At 40.3% G+C, this 20,246-nt stretch overlaps 1 protein-coding gene across 3 annotated transcripts in view; it reads right to left on the bottom strand.

Moving 5' to 3' along the window:
- The window catches only part of PPARG (peroxisome proliferator activated receptor gamma), a 62,651-nt gene that overhangs the window by 21,449 nt on the left and 20,956 nt on the right, over positions 1–20,246 (bottom strand). For all 3 annotated transcript variants that reach the window (XM_083726838.1, XM_083726840.1, XM_083726839.1), the window contains 3 exons: positions 2,745–2,975; positions 1,484–1,653; positions 451–589 (listed from right to left, as the gene is read on the bottom strand). In XM_083726838.1, coding sequence (XP_083582964.1) covers positions 451–589; positions 1,484–1,653; positions 2,745–2,967 — 532 coding nt within the window. In that variant the 5' untranslated portion in view covers positions 2,968–2,975. The remainder of the gene's footprint in view (positions 1–450; positions 590–1,483; positions 1,654–2,744; positions 2,976–20,246) is intronic.

Below are 20,246 nucleotides of genomic sequence, written 5' to 3'. Positions count from 1 at the left end.
CTCAAAGCTCTATCTGTGGGGTCACATAGAAACTATTCGCCTGTGTGAGTGGCCCCTGGGCTCTCTTTATTTTCAGCCATACACCTAAGTTTGTACACGTAGCTTGTGGGTAGTTCAGGATTCATTACTGTTGCTTGAGGCTCAAATGTCTTCAGTGGTGTGTGGAGTGCCTTTCATCAGCTTCAGCTGTGGGCCCAGCTACACCCCTAGAAGTTAGGGATAACCTAACTTCTGCTGTCTATGTTCTGGCAGCCTCAAGGTTAGATTACTACAATGTGTTTTACATGGGGCTGCCTCTGAAGATGGTTTGGAAACTGCAGGTGACACAACTTGTTTATACATAAAAATATGTCATAATGCCAAACTACTGGAAGAAGAAGAAGAAGAAGAAGAAGAAGAAGAAGAAGAAGAAGAAGAAGAAGAAGAAGAAGAAGAAAGCAATATTCTCACCATTATGTGACATTCCAACTGCAAGGCATTTCTGGAATCTGCAGTACTGACATTTATTTCTGCTTTTCTTATGAATGCGACAGTTGAGATCACACCGATCATAGATTAACTTTAGCCGGATTGTTCTGCGAAAGAAACCCTTCAATGGGCATGAAGGAATGGGGAGAAAATATTAGTTATAAGGAGTCTTCCATTGCTTCCTGCCTTATCTGTAAAAATGAACATCTATCCTTTTATTCCGGAGATACCTGTGCCACAATATGTAAGGGGAAATTATTCACATTACAAACAACAACCCATAGGTCAGAAGTTCAAACAGAAGAGTGCAGTATTTTATATAATATATTTACTTAAAATAAGGTTGTCTTAGTTTCAATGGATGTTTCCATCAGTGTTTTTTTCCTGGGGGGATGCAGGGGTATGCCTACATTTTCTGAATCTAAGTTTGGCCTCATTGAGGGGCAGTATTTCAATATGAGTAGGAAAATGATAGTACCCCTAAACATTTTTTTTAAAAAGCACAGATTACCATCACAAGCATGCAGGCTTGGAGGTAGCTATGATTAACACAACTACAAGTTATGAACTTGTTACATGTAGGATAGTAGAAAAATATTGACTTTAGGTGTAACAATTGTTTATTTTATTGATTGTAACTTTGCAAAAATAATATCCTAAATAGTAATTTGGAGAAACAAGTTGGGTTAAGTTATGTATACCTATTTTTAAAAAAATATTTACAGCGCTGTTTTAAAGAAATGCATTTCTGTAATTTGAAAGACTATGTATGACAAAAAAAAATGTTATAGCTTGAACAGTTTTGGACGTCTTGTGAGAAGTGTGATGGAAGGCATTTCTAGTTGAAATCAGCTTAGAAATCAGCTTAGAACAGATAAAACATGTGAAAGTTCCACGTCCTGTTCAGTCATCAGCAGCTGTGTGATCTCGCATCTCAGATCATGGCAAAGGAATAAATGTTTTGAAATGATAGAAAATGTTTTAAAAGGGACAGATTTTACTGAAGACTGCCTACCTTGCAGCCTTCACATGCATGCACTCCGTAATGGAATCCAGACGCTTTGTCTCCACAAACCCTGCATTCAATAGCCATTAGAGAATTGGAGGTCTCTTCATGAGGTTTATTGTACATCTGCACTTTTTCTGAGAAGTATGGTGGAGAAGGAGGCTCCATCTTGATTTCATCTGAACAAGAGAAAGAGTTTTAAAGGGGAATTAACTGTAATCTTGAAATGCTTGGCAACATAGGCAAAACTGGCAACAGATCTATCTAGTTACAATTAGCAATCAATAAATTTAATGTACTTATGAAGCAGCCACATCTAGCAAAGGGCTATGGAGAAGGTATTAGGTCAACAGCCTGAACTATGAACTGGGAATGTGTGGGGCAAATATCATTTCAGTCATTAACTCAGTGGCGTGCCTTGGATAAACCACTGGCCAGGTCAGGTGTCATAACCAAATCATGGTTTCGCCCTCAGACTCACACACCCATTTCTTCCTCTGTCTTCTCCTCTCTACTCCGATCGTAAACATCTTGGCTGACAATTTGTACAGCCTAGATGTTACAGCAAAGTACAGCTGCAGTAATCATAGTTTACTGTGACATGCAACCTGGAAAATATTTAATTGCCACAAATCATAAAAAGGTAAAGGTAAAGGTACCCCTGCCCGTACGGGCCAGTCTTGACAGACTCTGGGGTTGTGCGCCCATCTCACTTAAGAGGCCAGGGGCCAGCGCTGTCCGGAGACACTTCCGGGTCACGTGGCCAGCGTGACATCGCTGCTCTGGCGAGCCAGAGCCGCACACGGAAACGCCGTTTACCTTCCCGCTGGTAAGCGGTCCCTATTTATCTACTTGCACCCGGGGGTGCTTTCGAACTGCTAGGTTGGCAGGCGCTGGGACCGAGCAGCGGGAGCGCACCCCGCCGCAGGGATTCGAACCGCCAACCTTTCGATCGGCAAGTCCTAGGTGCTGAGGCTTTAACCCACAGCGCCACCTGCGTCCCTCACCTCATAGTTGCCCTCTAAACCAGAACTGGATATCTCATTCAAACAGTGGTTTCAACTGAGGTAAACATACAGGGTTGTAGGCCTGATCAGAATAAAGTCATCCTAGTTATATACATTTATATAAAAATGTAAATAGACTATATACTATGTTTAGTTTAAACAAAAGGGGAGAGCTTTATGTTTCAGATACACTATTGAAAATGAAAGATCCATAAACCCTACCCAATGGCTAAAAACAACCAAACATTTGAAATCTGACATACTTTGGCATTCTTGAAACTTCAAGTCGTATTTATAGTCAACAGTCATCTGGTCAGTTCTTGTGAGAGGAGGAAGGTCCTCATAATGTTGTGAAGAAAGGCTTGAAAAATCAACTGTAGTGAAAGGCTTTATATCAAAGGAGTGCGAGTGTTCATCCATCCCAGAGAAGTCCACTGGGCTAATTCCAAAGTTCATGGGCCAAAACGGCATTTCTGTATCAACCATTGTAAACCCTGAAACAAAAGAGAGATGAATGAGAGATTTTTGGGGGTGGGACTACATGAATATAGTTCCTTAATTAAACATGGCTAACATAAAATCAATGTAGTGGGAAAACAGTAGTAGTAAAGAAGATGAGCAAAATGGATGCACAGAAAGTAGGGATGGATGGATATATCAATTTCAGCTTCTAATGTTTTCAGTTTTAAAGTCCAGGTCTCTGCATTTGCATATCAGAAGTACTCATGAAAATTCACCAGTGAATTTCTACTAATATGCACATATTGGTACGCAGGTTTGCCTAACATACACATTTTTGCAAAGCAATTTCCTCTAATATAGTACGTTAGAATAATAGAATCATAGAGTTGGAAGAGATCCTGAGGATCATTTAGTCCAACCCGCTTGATATTATTTTCAGTAATATATAGATTTTGACGCATACTTTACTCTAGCATATGCGCTTTTCGTTACTTGGTAGGCGATCTGCATTGCAAAATTTGAAGACATGCAAATTTCAAAGGATGGCTGTTTTTCAGTTTGCATATTGCTTCAGAAAGTGTGGATTAATTAGGTTCCCTTTTAAATGCAAATATAATTAAATTTCTTCCCCACCCCTAACAGATAAATAGATGAAATCAAAATAGAAAGTCCATGTTCCAAAGAGAGATACTTTGGCACGCGCGTGTGCGCGCACGCACACACAAACAACAGATGACCATGCCAGATGTGTAATGGCTTTTGAAACAACCCACATTTGCAAATGCATGTTTACCACGCAGCTTGGATAAGAGAGCACTGTTTAAGAAACGAGTCAAAAGCATACATGGGACATAATAAGCAGTTGTTCTTTGGATCCCAGCCAACATTTGTGCCCTGAAAATTGCCAATCCACAGCTAACCAAAAACAGAGAACATAGCAAGGCCAAAACAAAACTTCGGTTTTCGCAAGCTCAAAAAGTAAGAGGCATAGAAACCCTGAGGGAAACTTGCTGCATCATTCCATTGGATAAAATGTGAGTATCTGAGTGATATATTGCTGTTCTTTAAAAACAAAATGTACTTTTGCAAAAAGCCCATGCCTCAAAATAGGACTGGTTAGGAGAACTTATTTTTATTATCTCTGGTTTTTATTCTGACTTGGATGGTTTTAATTTATCTGCTGTATAATCTCTTTTTTCCCTCTGGTAGCAGGGCTGGAAATCCCCCTTCCCCTGCCTGCCTGAGACAGTGATGAGGCACCTCATCACAGAATACCATGCTGAGCTAGATGAGCAAATACTCAGACTCAGTATAAGGCTGCCTCATATGTTTCACTACTGGCATGAGAAAAGACACATTTTTTTTCTAGCCACCTAGCCAAAGAATCTCCAGATTGACACAGTAAATCTGGAACAATACCAAACCTTGATGAAAAATAAATAAAATGAAATAAAATGAAATAAAATAATCAGGGCATTGCAAAAGGAAATGGTTACACTGCGTCCTACTTAATAATAATAAAAGCAAGCATTTATATAGTGAAGGTGTGGAGAAACTTTAGTCCTCCAGAAGCTTCTGAACTACAGTCATACCACGGGTTGCGCACATGATTTGTGCGGGAGGCATGTTCGCAACCCGCAGCGCCGCGTCTGCGCACATGCGTGACGCGATTCTGCGCATGACGTCATTTTGTGTTTCTGCGCATGTGTGAGCGCTGAAACCCGGAAGTAACCTGTTCCGGTACTTCCAGGTTTGGCGTGGTCTGCAACCCGAAAATGCGCAACCCAAGGTATGACTGTATTGCAATTCAGATACCTCAGGAGGCTCAACAGTTCCCCACACTTGATATGTGTGCATTTCAAGCACATTTACCACACAATCCTTACCATCTCTACTTAGACATAAGTCCTACTGAATTCATTGGGGCTTACTTCCACATCAGTGGGGTTAGAATGGCAGCTTAAGTACTTCTTCTCAGGAACGCTTACAAGAAGTCTGCAACGTAGTCCAGAATAAATATATAAAGGGTACAGGCTGAGACCACCTAGATGGTTTTCTGAACATACACACTTTACCACTGTAACACCATTATCACTATTAAATGTATATACATCACTTCATCAAAAGATCTCCGGGCAGTTTACAGAATAAAATGCAAGATAAAACACAAGTAAATAATTAAACTGAAACAACAAAACAATAACACCCCACTCCCCACAGACACATTTAAAAGGTTGCAGAATATTAATCAGCCTAGTTGAAGAGCAATGTTTTTGCCTGGCCCCTAAAAATATGAAGACCCCAGGCAAACCTCCCTGGCAGGGGTGCCAACTTGAATAAAATATCAGGGGACCCAGGCAAGCCCCACCTCACATAATCGATCACACATACCAACTGAATGGCAATGCCTATCAACATCGGGCCCGCCCCCTCAAATATTTTATGGGGGGGCCAAAGGGACCTCAACCCCTAGGAGTTGGGTCCTATGCTCCCTGGGGTTGTGGTGGTAGTTTTCCCCTCCCATATAGGCTACTGCTTAAATCGAACAACCTATCCATACTAGCCCCAGCTATCATGGATAATGTCTAGGGATGAGGCGAGTTGGAGCCCATCTGGAGGGCACCAGCTTGGGGAAAGCTGAATTAGAACCACAAAATACTCAAGATTAGAACTAATCTTGTAAAAAAGAGTAAACGAAGTAAAAAAAAAAAGAGGCTTACTTAGCTTGGGTATTTCATTTGAACTTGGGACCTGTTGGCATGTGTGGACTTTACACCTTTATGTAATAAAAACCTGTCTGACTCTGTTTACTTTGAACCAGCTAACACCACTATGCCTTTTTCTAAGCAGCTTTTGGCGAGAAAGACAGCAATATTTTATCATGTATAACGTTATAAGAATAAGGAGGAGAGGCTTGTGTCAACTTTTAACTTCCTCTGTGACATATGCAAACATTTCACAGTAGCTGGTGCCACTGCTAAGGCAGCAGATGTCCTCTGTGACCTGGGTGAGTCTGGGCATGCCTTTAAGTTTGCAATCCTAAGCATACGACTTTGGAAATAAACTCCCCTGAAACCAATGGGATTTTCTTCTGAGTAAACATGTCTAGGAGAAAGTTGGAAAAATACTGTTGTTTTGCTTTTAAAAAGCGATTACAACACACTTTATTCGGGTAAAAGTACTGAACGTATAGGTCAGGTAAACTTGGCCCTCCAGCTGTTTTGGGACTACAACTCCCATCATCCCTAGCTAACAGGACCAGTGGTCAGGGATGATGGGAACTGTAGTCTCAAAACATCTGGAGGGCCGAGTTTGCCTATGCCTGGTATAGGTTATGTTTTTGAGTCAAAAGTTTTGACTGGTGGTACTCTTGTTCAGCAAAGATAGCTTGACTAATTCTAGAACATTCTAAAGCAAAACTGGAGTAGGAGCTCAAAGAAGCAGGAGGGGTGAAAGGATTCCTTGCAAAGTAGTAAGTTCAAGCGATTTTACAGCCACTCCCCATCTCTTTAGAGCCTACAAATTATGTAGTTCTGTGAAGCGGACTTCTTTAGCTGAGAATTTTCAATATCTTCACAAAACTCTTTGAGGAAAAGCCATGAAATAAAGTCAGTTTAACTTTGTGGGAAGATGGGGATGGAAGCCTGTGAGCTGCGCTGCCACCTTATCCACAAACATCAAAGCACTACTGTTTGATTTAATGCATCCCAGAAGCCATCCATGTTGGGATCCATCATCTGCTGCTCCATCACAACCACACTTTTCTTCTCAGCCACTGCAAGAGTCCCATATTGATGCAAGAAATCTTGTCCAAATGTCACAGAGATTTGCCATTGTGGTCAGGTGTTTGCTTGAAGTAGGACATTTATGGAATCTTAAGGTAAGACATTCACTCACTCACTCACTCACTCACTCACTCACTCACAAGCATTTCTAAACTGCTTAATCACACAAAGGAGGAATCAGTTCAAGAACCCTTCTTTGCCTGTAACTCTACTTCACTGGGAGCACGTTGGTGGGTAGAACCATTGCTGCTGTCCCCCCCCCCCCAAGACCTCAATCAGTTCAAAATATAGCTACTGTCTAAAATTAATTGTTGCCTGGGACTTTAAGCTATAGGTTTAACATTCTCAGACCACAATCTGAGAAACAAACAATTCTCTGTGATGATGGATGGAAAGCAATCTGGACCACCACATCCTTTTGGCCAAGTTTCAAGTATTCAGTGAGAAAATTCTGTCCGATACCAAAATTATGGCCAAAGGTTTGCAGCCTCCTTGTGCCAGAAAATGCAATGAACTAGAAATGAGTACAGCTAGTCAAGCAGTGTCATTAAACATGACGGCATTATGGTGCAGCAGGTAGCTGCAATGGTGCAAATGAACTAGGGTGTCAATAATACAGACGCATATCAGAAAAAAATCTGGAAATTATCTAGAAATAAAATTAGAATGTGTATTTATTTAAAATGCATAATATACTTGGAACATGGACTGTATCATAATGGGATCATCTAGGTGCCTGCAGCAATTATATGACTAGAAATTACTGCAAGTAATTTACTGAGCACAGCATTATATCAAAATAAAAAGGAACACCTTGTTCTTTAAAAACACTGCAGGCTTTATTCAGCAATGCACTAAAGCAACAGTTATGCTTGCTAATCATCCAAAAGCCTATATGGAAATAGATGAAGGAACATCAAAACTAATAACTGGCTAGATAAAATGTAACAAATGATTAACACAATGTAGAAATGGAGACTTAACTGGAGATATAGATAATGGGTGTGAAAAACTAATTTCTCTGGAAATGTTTCAGGCACCTGGTTCTCTAAAAATTAGATGCCACCCAATATTTTTAAACAATTATTTGGCTCCATACAGGATTAGAAGTTAAATAAACAATAATAATAATACTGGCTCCTGAAATTGCAGTCCTGGTTTCTAATAATCTGAAGGGTCTGTCCCCCCTCCAACTGCCAAAGGGTAACAGAAATTGTCTTGCAAAAGTATTCGGTCACTGAATGTACAGAGACAGTTTAAGATGAGCACACACCCTAAAATTGCCATAAACCACTTAGAGGTTTTATAAACAGCTTACAATCAATTTTCCTACATTCAGGAGGTATGTAAATGTTGTTAAATAAGTGAAGAATGAAGAAAAACAGATACGTAGTAAACAACAAAATTCTTAGTGGTTTATAGGGATGAGCATTGTAACAGAGAAGCAGTTAAAAGTGTTCTATAGGAACAACTAATATTTGCACACATACACAAAAACCTAATGAAGATATTTGACATTTGCTTGGATGAGTTGTCAGCTTTCATCCCCAGTGTTGTTTCTAATATTATAGTTTACATAGAATTTCTAGTGTCCTGAATAGTAGGATTAGGATCAGGGCATATTGGCCACGAACTTTTAAAGTTCTCTCACAAGGAGCTTTAGGAGGGGGAAAAGACACACTTTCCCCTTCACAACAGTTTGCATTGTGACGTCTATATATTTGTTGTGAATTAGCCTGATCTAATTCATTTGTTGTGAATTAGCCTGGGAAAAGGGTGAATAAATAAATAAAAGAATCATGCCTAAGAGATCACCATGGTACCAACATCTCCCCCCCCCACTCAATCCCTGTTCACAAATTACCCTATAAACCATGCTTTCTCTCTGTTAACCTGAATGGCTTGCTTCACTGCATTCTAGACATTTCCTCCCTACAAACAGATGAAAATACTCTACAGAATGTTGTCCCTAGACCTGTTACAAAGAAGCAGACACAACATCCTGATTTAATACTTGTTTTTACAAAACCAGTAAAGGAAAAGTTACAAAAAAGGAAATTCCTAGAGATACAACTACGCAAAAAGAGAGAGAAAATAATAAGGAAGGGTATATGGTTTTATGTTGATTTTTATTATGACAATGACATACAAACTGTTTTTTTTTTTTTACCATTTGATCAGCACCAGGAAGGCCATGGTGACATAAGGGATAGCCTTGGGGATGGTGAATCGGGAGAGAGGCTGAGTCTGGCTTTCCGCTTCACATCTGTGCTAGCTGCAGGCCAGTACTGTGCTAGTTTCCATTTTGCAGTGCTAGTAGCAGACAGCCTATGCACATATCTACCCTTACACACAGCACGTGAATAGCATGCTGCAAATATATTTACTATCTTCATAGACTCAAAATTCATATAGTACAGTTAATACCATGTTATAGTAATGTAAATATCATGTAATTGTCATTTGGTCAGAATATAGAATGTATGTATGTATGTATGTATGTATGTATGTATGTATTTAAAATCAGCTTGGAAAACAGGAGATTGCATACTCCTTTCAGTTCCACCCAGCTAGCATGGACCATTATGTATGCATAGTCTGCCTTGTGCCGTGTTGTTGTTTAAGTCTGGTCAACCGCTATGCTCCTGTTTTGCACCGTTTCTCCCTGACTTTCTTCCTATCCATCGCTGTTTTGCTGTGCTGCTGCAGAGTCAGCAGAGGGAGCATAACCAGTGAACTCAGAACACATCTGACCCCATTCAGTTATGCCCTTAAACAGGAAAAGGAGTTCACCGTCAAAGTTCACTGAAGATCAAATTGCAGGTAGTAATCAAAATTAACAGTGTAAAGGTGACAAGTGAGTTTTAATGGTTTTTTTTTTGCCTTCTGAAAACCTTGTCCTGGAACTGGGTGTTAGTGAGTGCATGTTTATCTATTTTGGACTAAATAATTGTTCTGTTTCTCCAACAGCCCTGGGCCTGTACAGGACTGGTGGGTTGTGTTTGGCTTGATGGATCAGACTCACAAATTAAGGATGCTTGACCTAAAGGACTGGCAAAACACTATTTACTAAAAATATTTGGGGGGGGGGAACAGCACATGGATTTTTAACCTGCCCGTTTCATTAACAGCTCATTAACAGCTTGGGAAGGACCATCATGCAGTAGTGCAGCACATAGTTTAACTGCATATAGTAGTGGCCAGCAGAGTATGGCTTCGTAATGTGGAGGTTGCTGCTGATAACCAAGAGGGGTGAAGTGGCAGGGAGGTTGGTGTGGTGTGGGCACAGTGGCGGAGCCAATCCAATGTGGCTACACTGAGCCGACTTCCCTGCCACCTCTCCCTTTCCCCTCCCCTCCCTCTCGGTTGCTGGCATCACATGTAAAAAAGAAACACCACTTTCTTGGGTTGATAACCTACTGATCTTTATCTTGTCTGACCACAACTTCAGTTTCTTAGCCATAATTCAGCCCAAGACCAACTCCAAGCACCTTTTCAGCACTTTGAAAGTTACATGTGCTCCCAATAGAAAGAAGAGAGGGAGAGGACATCTTTTACAGATCAAAATATCCAGCTCATCCTGTCCATTACTTGGTATAGATCATTCATCACAGGAACCAAACAGAAGGGAGGTTGAAATGTGTCTACCAGATTGTCCGAAAACATTTGGAGAACAGTCTCCACCAGTTTGATCACATTGTCCACAAGATAGAGATTTGCCACTGAGCAGAAACTGGAAAGATGCTGGGTCTTGGAAAGCCCTTTTAAGAAGAGGCCTCACAATAGCCTCCTTTCACCACCGGAAGATGCAGGTTGAAGCCATGAAAAGCTATTTTGCCCAGCAAAGTGGAGAAACAAATCAGAGACCAACCACTGATGCTCCTTTAAAGTCTAATGTATCCTTTGTTTTGGGACAGCCTAGGATTAGAGTTCCTTACTTTTGAAGTTTTGATCAGGCCCCAGGCTGGACCAGATCAGATGACCAACTATGGGAATATTGCAGCAATCGACCCTAAACTGACTGCATACCAACCAAATGATAACGTCCTGTTTTTCAGCTCTTCAGCAACCTCACAGACAGTTTTAAGAGAAAAATTTGTCCCAGAATTTACATATTGCAAAGATAAGCGCAAGATTTGCCAGATAAGCGCAAGATTTGCCAGTCAGGTCATTCAAGTCCTAACTAGTACTCCCTACACACAGCCAACACATTCGTTTACTTTCGAAATAGATGGAGGTCTTTCTTTTCTTTGCAGTCAACATGGAAATCTCTTTTCAGCCAAGGTATGTTTTATATATATATGCGCTTTAAAAGGAAACATGCGTAATAACATATCATTTTCATCTAACCAGCTGCATCATCACGAACGTTAATCACGTGTGAGACAGAACTGATTCAGTAAAAGAAGCTTCTTTGTCAGAGAAACAAGCACACATTTGAAGGGAGACAAAATGCTCACTTATTAATTTTATAAAGCAATTCCAAACATTACATGCAGCTGAACACATTTTTTTTTAAAGAAACACATTAACTTCATCTGTTTATTTACTTTATTGGTATCCTGCTCTTCTTTCAAGAAGTTCAGGGGCAGCATATACAGGGGAATCCCAGTTTATATCCCCATAAGCACCTTTGAAGCAAATTGGGTTCAAATCTACCCAATAGACTGGTGTAAATTTTATAGTAACTTGTGATGTTATCCTAGTCATTATTGCTTGGGTAGGTAAGTCTCACTGACCTTTGTGGATTCTGCTATGGGTGTACATTATAGTGATTTGGCATTCTGCTCCTTACTTTAAGATGCTTTGATATCAAAACAATTCTTGCATTTTCTACAAGTTTACAAGGGCTCTAAAAGTTCAAATAATGCACAACGGTCCAAATTCTGTATTTTGGAGAGAGGAGGTTAAGAGAAAATACATACTTCAACTCAGAGGTAGGCAGCTTGAAATCCTATGTATTTTGCTAAAACTGAACTCCTATAACACTTACCTTAAGCTCAATGGAACTTACTTCTGAACAGACATGTATGGGATTGCACTATTATGCTGCTTTAAAATATGTGGAATTTGAATGCTTTGAGCATGTACTGGATGGGTGGTCAGAGATGTAAAAATCTGCTTATCACTCACCGAAGATCAGTTCGTTTTCAAGAAATAAAATGCTATTACTTACAGTTCAGCATCTGGAATAACAAGGTGATAAAAGGAAAACAGCCCCACTGCCAAAAGCTACTTACAGTGCAATCCTATCCTTATCTACTCAGAAGCAAGTCCCACAGAATTCAATAAGTCCTTCTCCCAAGTGACTCTGCAATCCTTACTCCATTTTCCCATTAGTATCCATAGGATTACAGCCTTAAAGATATGTTCCATATGAATGTTTTGTTTAAATACAAAAAAAAAAAAAATTCCTTCCAGTAGCACCTTAAAGACCAACTAAGTCAGTTCTTGGTATGAGCTTTCGTGTGCATGCACACTTCTTCAGATACACGGTGTGCATGCACACGAAAGCTCATACCAAGAACTGACTTAGTTGGTCTTTAAGGTGCTACTGGAAGGAATTTTTTTGTTTTGTTTTGACTATGGCAGACCAACACGGCTACCTATCTGTAACTTGTTTAAATACAACTGCTAATTAGTAAATCTTAAAACTGGCCTACACTTTTTAAAAACATAGTTAATTTCAAGCATGTGTTACTAAATATAAGATTTCCATAGCACTCAAGTATCTGTGTTCAATCACACGATCACCACGTTATGGTATAAATGTTGTTAAACCATGCTTGCAAATAGTCACCACTTAGTTGCCTCAAGCAAACAAGAATTGCCTTGAGGTAACTAGTGCGGCAATTTTTGGAAACCTCAAAAGAGGGAAGCTCTTTTATTGCCTTTTAGGCTGGCTGACTATTTATATTGTGTTTTACAGCAAATTTGCTTATTTTGATTTTGTCATAGCATTTAAATGATCATTACCCACTTTGGGAACACGAAGAACTGTAAATAAACATAATAAACAAACAAACAAACACACACACACACACACACACAGGACTAACTTAGATTGCAGCCCTATATTCATTTACACAGGAGTAAGTACTATTGATCAAACCTATCCATTCTAAAGGAAATCAGACCTGAGTGCTCACTGGAAGGACAGATCCTGAAGCTGAGGCTCCAATACTTTGGCCACCTCATGAGAAGAGAAGACTCCCTGGAAAGATTGAGGGCACAAGGAGAAGGGGACGACAGAGGACGAGATGGTTGGACAGTGTTCTTGAAGCTACCAGCATGAGTTTGAGCAAACTGCGGGAGGCAGTGGAAGACAGGAGTGCCTGGCGTGCTCTTGTCCATGGGGTCACGAAGAGTCGGACAGGACTAAACGACTAAACAACAACAAGTACTACTGAACTCAACAGGGCTTATTTTCATGCAATGGACAGTATGTGTGGGCAGGCAGACAAGTAAAAGTGTTTGTTTTACTGATTTTGTAATTCTGTGTTAAACTTTATGGATTTTTTTTTACAATGGACATGTTTTGGCCTGCAGGTCTCTTATAAGTACAGCACAGATGTCAAAGTATCCTACAGTCATTGTAATACTTTTGTTAGCTACTCAGTCTACATGCAAGGGAAATAATTTGACATAATTAATATTAAGTACTACTTCACCAGTTCTAAATACACCAGCTGAACTCCTGATGAAACACGCTTAGGGTTGCGCTGCAAATCATTTCAATATCCTTATCTTTATTTGAAGATTGGCCCCATTCAGTTTTAAGAGAACTGGCTTCCACATAAGTAGCTCAGGAATTTGGTGTGGTAAACTCAACTCAATAATTAACAAGCTTAAATATTTCATTTGTTTATGATGGCACAACAGCAGCCTTTATGACTTTACTTTAGGCTATAATTGGCTTGTGGCTACTCAGGAAGATCACAAGTTACCCATCATGCCTACTTAGGGCCAAACTAAATTAGGTAATACAGATCTCTGACCAGATCTCCCAGGTCTATTAAATTTTGACTAATAGCAGGTGTGCAAGTTAGATCTGGAAAAATGCTATGGCTATGCTAGTGTTAAAGTTCCAGGTGCCTGCATTTCCAGACATACAGAATTTTTTTTTTTAATCCCCAAGAAATGGTTGTTTCACACATTACATATCAGCAAACATTTGTCTGACACTGAACGTACGCTTCCAAGGAAGCTCTGGCTAAACCTAGCTCCCTGACGATTGTACAAGTACAATGCACATATTTTCACAATGCCTGTTTTGTCACATTCACCATTTGACATATTAGATACATTGAAAACATTTTTGTGTGTGTGCCTAAAAACGTAATGTGTAAAGAAGCCAAAAGTCAAATTTCAAGTCCCAATATGTACTCTTTGGAGCAAAGCCATACTATGATCAGCTAAGTTTTAATGTAGGCCCAAACTTGTGGCAGCCATATTTGTTGTCCGTGTGCTGCCCACACACGTGGAGTGCCTAATTCTAACATGAGTGAGACTGCACAGGTGGGGAGAGGTGATCTTGCATTTCAAGCATCTCTCACTCAGCTTGGCTTAGTGCCAATGTCAAAGGGGAAGGGGAAGAGCTTTTACAACAGACTCGAGTGGAGTTTAACAGTATGTCTTACTTTTTTTAAAAAAAGTATTTCCCTTGAAATTGTGCCATTAATGTGTCATTAATGTGCCAGAAGGAGACCTAGTTCCATATTTAGTAGCTTGACACAATTAGTTCCTGATCTTTGCCAGCTGGAGCAAAGGTTTTCGCTAAGAGGTCAGTTTTTATGATTACAAAACTCATACCAGCTAGCTGAATCATGGCAGAGCAGGAAGGATCAAATGGGTGGGCTCCCACTGAAGAGATCACAACCACTCTGCTCTTCTGCTGACCTAAGTCATGCTTTAGCTTAGCATGACTTTCAAACCTGGGCTCATGGTTTAGCTCTCCTAGTTAAACCACAAGCTGGAAGCCATATGACAAGCCTTAGTTGCATCTTGTGGGTTGTCTGGAGAGAGCTAAACCACAAACACAGGCTTGGATTGCATGCTAAACCAAACCATGGCTTAACACAGCACAGCAGCAGAACAACCAGGAAGGAGCAATGCTGCCTCAGCTTCCTCTCTGGGAGCCTGCAGGTGTTCTTGTTTGTACTAAACAATGGTTTGGCTTAGCATTACATGCAAATACATTAGTCGCCTGAAGGGACGCGGGTGGCGCTGTGGGTTAAACCACAGAGCCTAGGACTTGCCGATCAGAAGGTCGGCGGTTCGAATCCCCGCGACAGGGTGAGCTCCCGTTGCTCAGTCCCTGCTCCTGCCAACCTAGCAGTTTGAAAGCGCATCAAAGTGCAAGTAGATAAATAGGTACCGCTATGATAAAGTGCAAGTAGATAAATAGGTACCGGTTTGAGATTTACAGGATGCATGGCTTTAAAGGAAAACTTGCTAAAATGATGTATAGATGGCATTTGACACCAGTAAAATTAGCTAAAATGTATAGGAAAAAAGAAAGAAAATGTTGGAAATGTAAAAAGGCAGATGGCGACTATTTCCATATGTGGTGGACCTGCGATAAGGTAAAAAAATTTTGGGAATCAATTTATAATGAAAAAAATATTTAGATATACTTTCCCCAAAAGACCGGAAGCGTGTCTATTAGGCTTAATAGGAACAGAAATTAAAATAGAAGATCAAAATTTGTTCATGTATGCTACAGCTGCCGCGAGGACCCTTCTGGCCCAAAGATGGAAAGTACAAGATATAGCAACTATTCAGGAGTGGCAGGCGAAGTTGACAGAATATGAAGAACTTGCCAAACTGTCAGGGAGGATCCGGGACCAGGGAGATCAAAGATACCAAAATAACTGGAATAAATTTATTGAATCTTTAAAGAAGAATTGTAAAGAGGTCAAGACACTAGCAGGATTGACATAATACCTCCAATGTATAATAGTACTAGGGGACGCAGGTGGCGCTGTGGGTTAAAGCCTCAGCGCCTAGGACTTGCCGATCGAAAGGTCGGCGGTTCGAATCCCTGTGGCGGGGTGCGCTCCCGCTGCTCGGTCCCAGCGCCTGCCAACCTAGCAGTTCGAAAGCACCTCCAGGTGCAAGTAGATAAATAGGGACCGCTTACCAGCGGGAAGGTAAACAGCGTTTCCGTGTGCGGCTCTGGCTCGCCAGAGCAGCGATGTCACGCTGGCCACGTGACCCGGAAGTGTCTTCGGACAGCGCTGGCCCCTGGCCTCTTGAGTGAGATGGGCGCACAACCCCAGAGTCTGTCAAGACTGGCCCGTACGGGCAGGGGTACCTTTACCTTTATAACAGTACTAATATGAGAATGATGTGTGTGATGGAAAGAGGATAAATATACCAGTTGTGGGGAGGGAGGAGGGTCGCGACTTGGCAGAGTCAAAGGGAATGTATGGTGCTATTACAATTTGTTGGAAAAGAATATGTAAGGAAAACAATAAAAATTCACTTGGAAAAAAAAGATAAATAGGTACCACTCCAGCCGGAAGATAAACAGCATTTCCGTACGTTGCTCCGGTTCGCCAGAAGCGGCTTAGTCATGCTGGCCACATGACCCGGAAGCTGTACGCCTGCTCCCTCGGCCAATAAAGTGAGATGAGCGCCTGAACCCCAGAGTCAGCCACGACTGGACCTTATGGTCAGGGGTCCCTTTCCCTTTCCCTTTACATTAGTTGCCTACCAGTATTTAATGAGATGAAACAGAGAGCAGTACCTATTATTTTAATCAATTTCACTTGTCATTTCAAGCTCATCTGACTGAACATGAAGGAAATTCTGGATAAGTATTCTTTGTGGAACAAAACTATGTACAATGCTGTTCTGTGTATGTTTACTCAGAAGTTCATCCTACTATGTTTCATAAGATTTATTCTCTAGTAAGTACATTAGGATTTCACCTGAAGTATATTTTTGGGAAGTCATCTATTTTTCTTTATTCATTTTTCCATAAACTGAAGATCTACTTTTCTAATGAGTATACCTTTACCTTAGAAGAACTCAGATAAATGGGTTTATTTCACAGGTAAGAGTGCTAAAGCAAAATTAATAACTTTTCATTTCTATTATTTAAATATGCCAATTGCATATTAGAGATGTCAAAACTGAAAATATTGCTGCACCATGGAACAGTACTTCAGGGTTCTTAACACTGTTTCAGAAATCTCTATGATACTAAGTTTATGTGGTTATCTTGTATACATTAGTTTAATGTCTGCTAAATCTAAAGCTACAGTACTGCAAAGCAACTGAGAAAGAGCAAAAAAGGGCATTAATTTTCACTGGGGAGCTGGGTTTCTGATTGTATGAGCAATATTTCCTATGTCACCTTCATCTTTTTGATTGACTCTTCTTAATTTCTGTGTGTCTAATTCCAGCTTCTCCCCTTTCGTGAAACCATCCCTAAATGTATCATTCTGAACTGGCATCTCCCCAACTCCTGACAGCTCTCACCCAGAAGTCCATGAGGAACCTGTACAACTGACATGAAAGCTTGTGCTAGCAGAGTGCACAGAAGGATAAGACTTCCCCTTAACAAGCTTTTATTTTCTCACCTGCACAATCTCAAGAAAAACAAACTAGCCACTTTTTGTTGATGAACCAAAGCCATTTCATGCAACTGCACTTTTGAACCAAACAAATCCCTTGTAACAAATGCCAACTTGTATTAACATGCACATGGGCAGAAATCACCTTGTGTTTATTGTACCTTGTTTGCATATGTGGGAGAGGGAGAGAGATTCATCTACTTCCACTGCAGTGAGTCTAAACTAAAGCGATGTTGCTCTTGTGTAACAGTGAAAATGAGAAAGAGTTCCAAGACATTCAGTATAGCACCAACTTCTATGGACTAACTTCATCAAATGAATAGTTTTAACCTCAGTTGGTAGCAATGTGCACAAATGGGTGTAGATAAAGCACTCCACTAACTGTGAATGCATAAGCACTGAGGATCATTGAATCATAGAATTGTTGAAAGGGGCCACAAAGGTCATCTAGCTGAATCCCTGCAATGCAAGAATCTTTCCCCCAAAATGTGAGATTTGAACTCACAACCTTGAGATTAAGAGTCTCTTGTTCTACCGTCTGAGCTTAAAATGAGAACTCTTAAAGCTTTGCAAATTCTATACTAATGTCGAGCCAGGTGTAATTTAGCTCCTTTTCTAAATAGAAGTATTACAATATTTCCCTCTTTCTTCAATTCAGGGCATGCAATTAAGCTCAGTTTTGCATTATATATGCAGGTTTATGATTAAATCAGTGGGAGATCAATGTTTCCCACTTGTAGAAGAACTAACTACTTGTGACACAGATCACTCTGCCTGCAACAACTTTGTCACCACCTGCCATTCAAACATTCTTACATTTTTATCTTACCCTTCCTCCAAATGCCATTTCAGAATGGCACACAGAACCTTCTACCCTCACAGCATCCTTGTGAAGCTGGTTAGGCTGAGAGATACCTAGCCTAAGGTCACAGGTGAATTTCATGTCTCATTGTAGATTTAAGCCGAGGCTTCTCTGAATTCGACACTCTACTGAGTAAATCAGCACCCACCCACCCCCAATTTGGTTTACATGTTATGAATTCTTTTTAGTCATTTGGTTTATTTTCTCTGTCGGAAATTATAGGCTTGAAGTTGTTACTGTGTTATATATCGTGTTGTTTTATGACTGTGCTTTAACTGCATTTTATCATCTATGTTTGTGAGCCACCCCCAAAGCCATGTTATTGGGGTGGTCCTGTATAAATTTAGTAAGTGAAGCCTGTAACCAAATTGGAAGCTGTTCCTGAGACACTTATTTGCAGGTTTGCAAAAATGTAGAAAGGCTATAGTGCAAGCCACTATACAGTCTATAGTGTACTGCCCTGCTCATAATCATTCAGGTTTTCTGCTTGTGGACTATAGACACCTGGCTGGTCACTGTGGTAAACAGGAAACCAGACTAGATGGAGCTATGGCATGATCCAGCCAATCTTATGCTCTTAATGTGTTAATAAGTTTTATAACAAATTGTGGTACCCCCCCCCCCCAATGTGGTGTTGTATTTTACTAACAAGATGATGTTTCTTGTGAACTGCTTTGCACACAGCCTACTGTGGAAAAAGTGGCGCATATTATTTATTTATTCTTAATTCATTATCAATAATATTAAATTCATGATTAACAGCTGAAAGATTTAGGTTTTGATCAACAGCGCCACTGACTTCTCAACAGGCAGAGCTGGTTGTACCTAAATATCCTTTGCTTTCTAAAGGTTCCTATGGTGTCGTTTTGGCTGCAAATCCTGTTCTTCCTTAATGGTAATTCTGTATTTGTAATTGTAGCACAACTGGATGAAGCTTTGGGTGAAAATCCAAGTTGATTGGCCATGTGAGCTTGTTCTTCAGCCACGCTAAAAGATATAACAGTGAGGTAGATATTTCTGTTAGGAATTATTTAATGAAACCTGTACACTGGAAATTTAACATTGGGGAATGGGATTTCAAAATATTGTCATGTATATATTGTCATGTACTGGGAAAATCTTCTTAAAGGATGATATAATAAAGAGACTTGAAGATTTCAACCTATGCACATTTCAGGATGTAAACGCACGGCTTTTGAACTTAAAGGTTATATGTTCTGCTACCAAGACACTGAGTCATCTCCTTGCCCAGAATTCTTACAAAATATGCAAAGGGCAAAAGTCCATGTATTTTCTTTGAAAAGCACAAAAGGAGGAAGTCTCTGTTTCTGTGCCCTTATTGTCTAACATGCCGAAAATCAAGGCTTTGGAGGAGCGGGATCAGTAATTTGAATGGAGCTTGGTTTTTTAACATAAATTATACTGTAACACCTGCTTAGTATAAGGAAGGAAGGAAGGAAGGAAGGAAGGAAGGAAGGAAGGAAGGAAGGAAGGAAGGAAGGAAGGAAAAGGGTAGAATTTAGTTCTCTTCCATTGCATGTACATATTATTTTGTGGTTTTCCACTTAAAGCTGAAACATTTCATTTTGACACGTGTCAATTTTGTAGTATATATTTTACACAGCACAGACACAGAGTATTTTGAGAATGCCGCAAGGCACACTTCTGTAAGGCATTTATTCCACATGAACTTTTACACTGGGACAGGTGCACTGCTTCTGTGTGAAACTCAAAATTGTTCACCTCAGCCTGCTTTGGGAAGCATACAAAGTAAGCTGCTCATGGAGGAGAGGTGGTGATGTAGTATTTGCTTGGCTATCATTTTACCAGAACATTGTGTGGCCCTATACCATATAGGCAGAAGATCTGGAAGATGTAAAGTCTATTTTCACTTATGGGGCAGGATTTCTGCAATCTAAAAATACACTGCCATCATCCCCCCCCCCCCAAGGAAGAACTACATGAGGAACTATGAAACTCTCACTCTGACTTTTTGTTACCCCTGAAGCATGCCTGGTCCTGCTGCTAATTGTCATGTGGTTCTAGTGGGGGCGCATTACGTAACTGAGTGAC

This window comes from Podarcis gaigeae, assembly GCF_964106915.1.
Source record: "Podarcis gaigeae genome assembly, chromosome: 2".
In the NCBI taxonomy this organism is placed as follows: domain Eukaryota; kingdom Metazoa; phylum Chordata; class Lepidosauria; order Squamata; family Lacertidae; genus Podarcis; species Podarcis gaigeae.
This window is presented reverse-complemented; position numbering and strand designations above follow the sequence as displayed.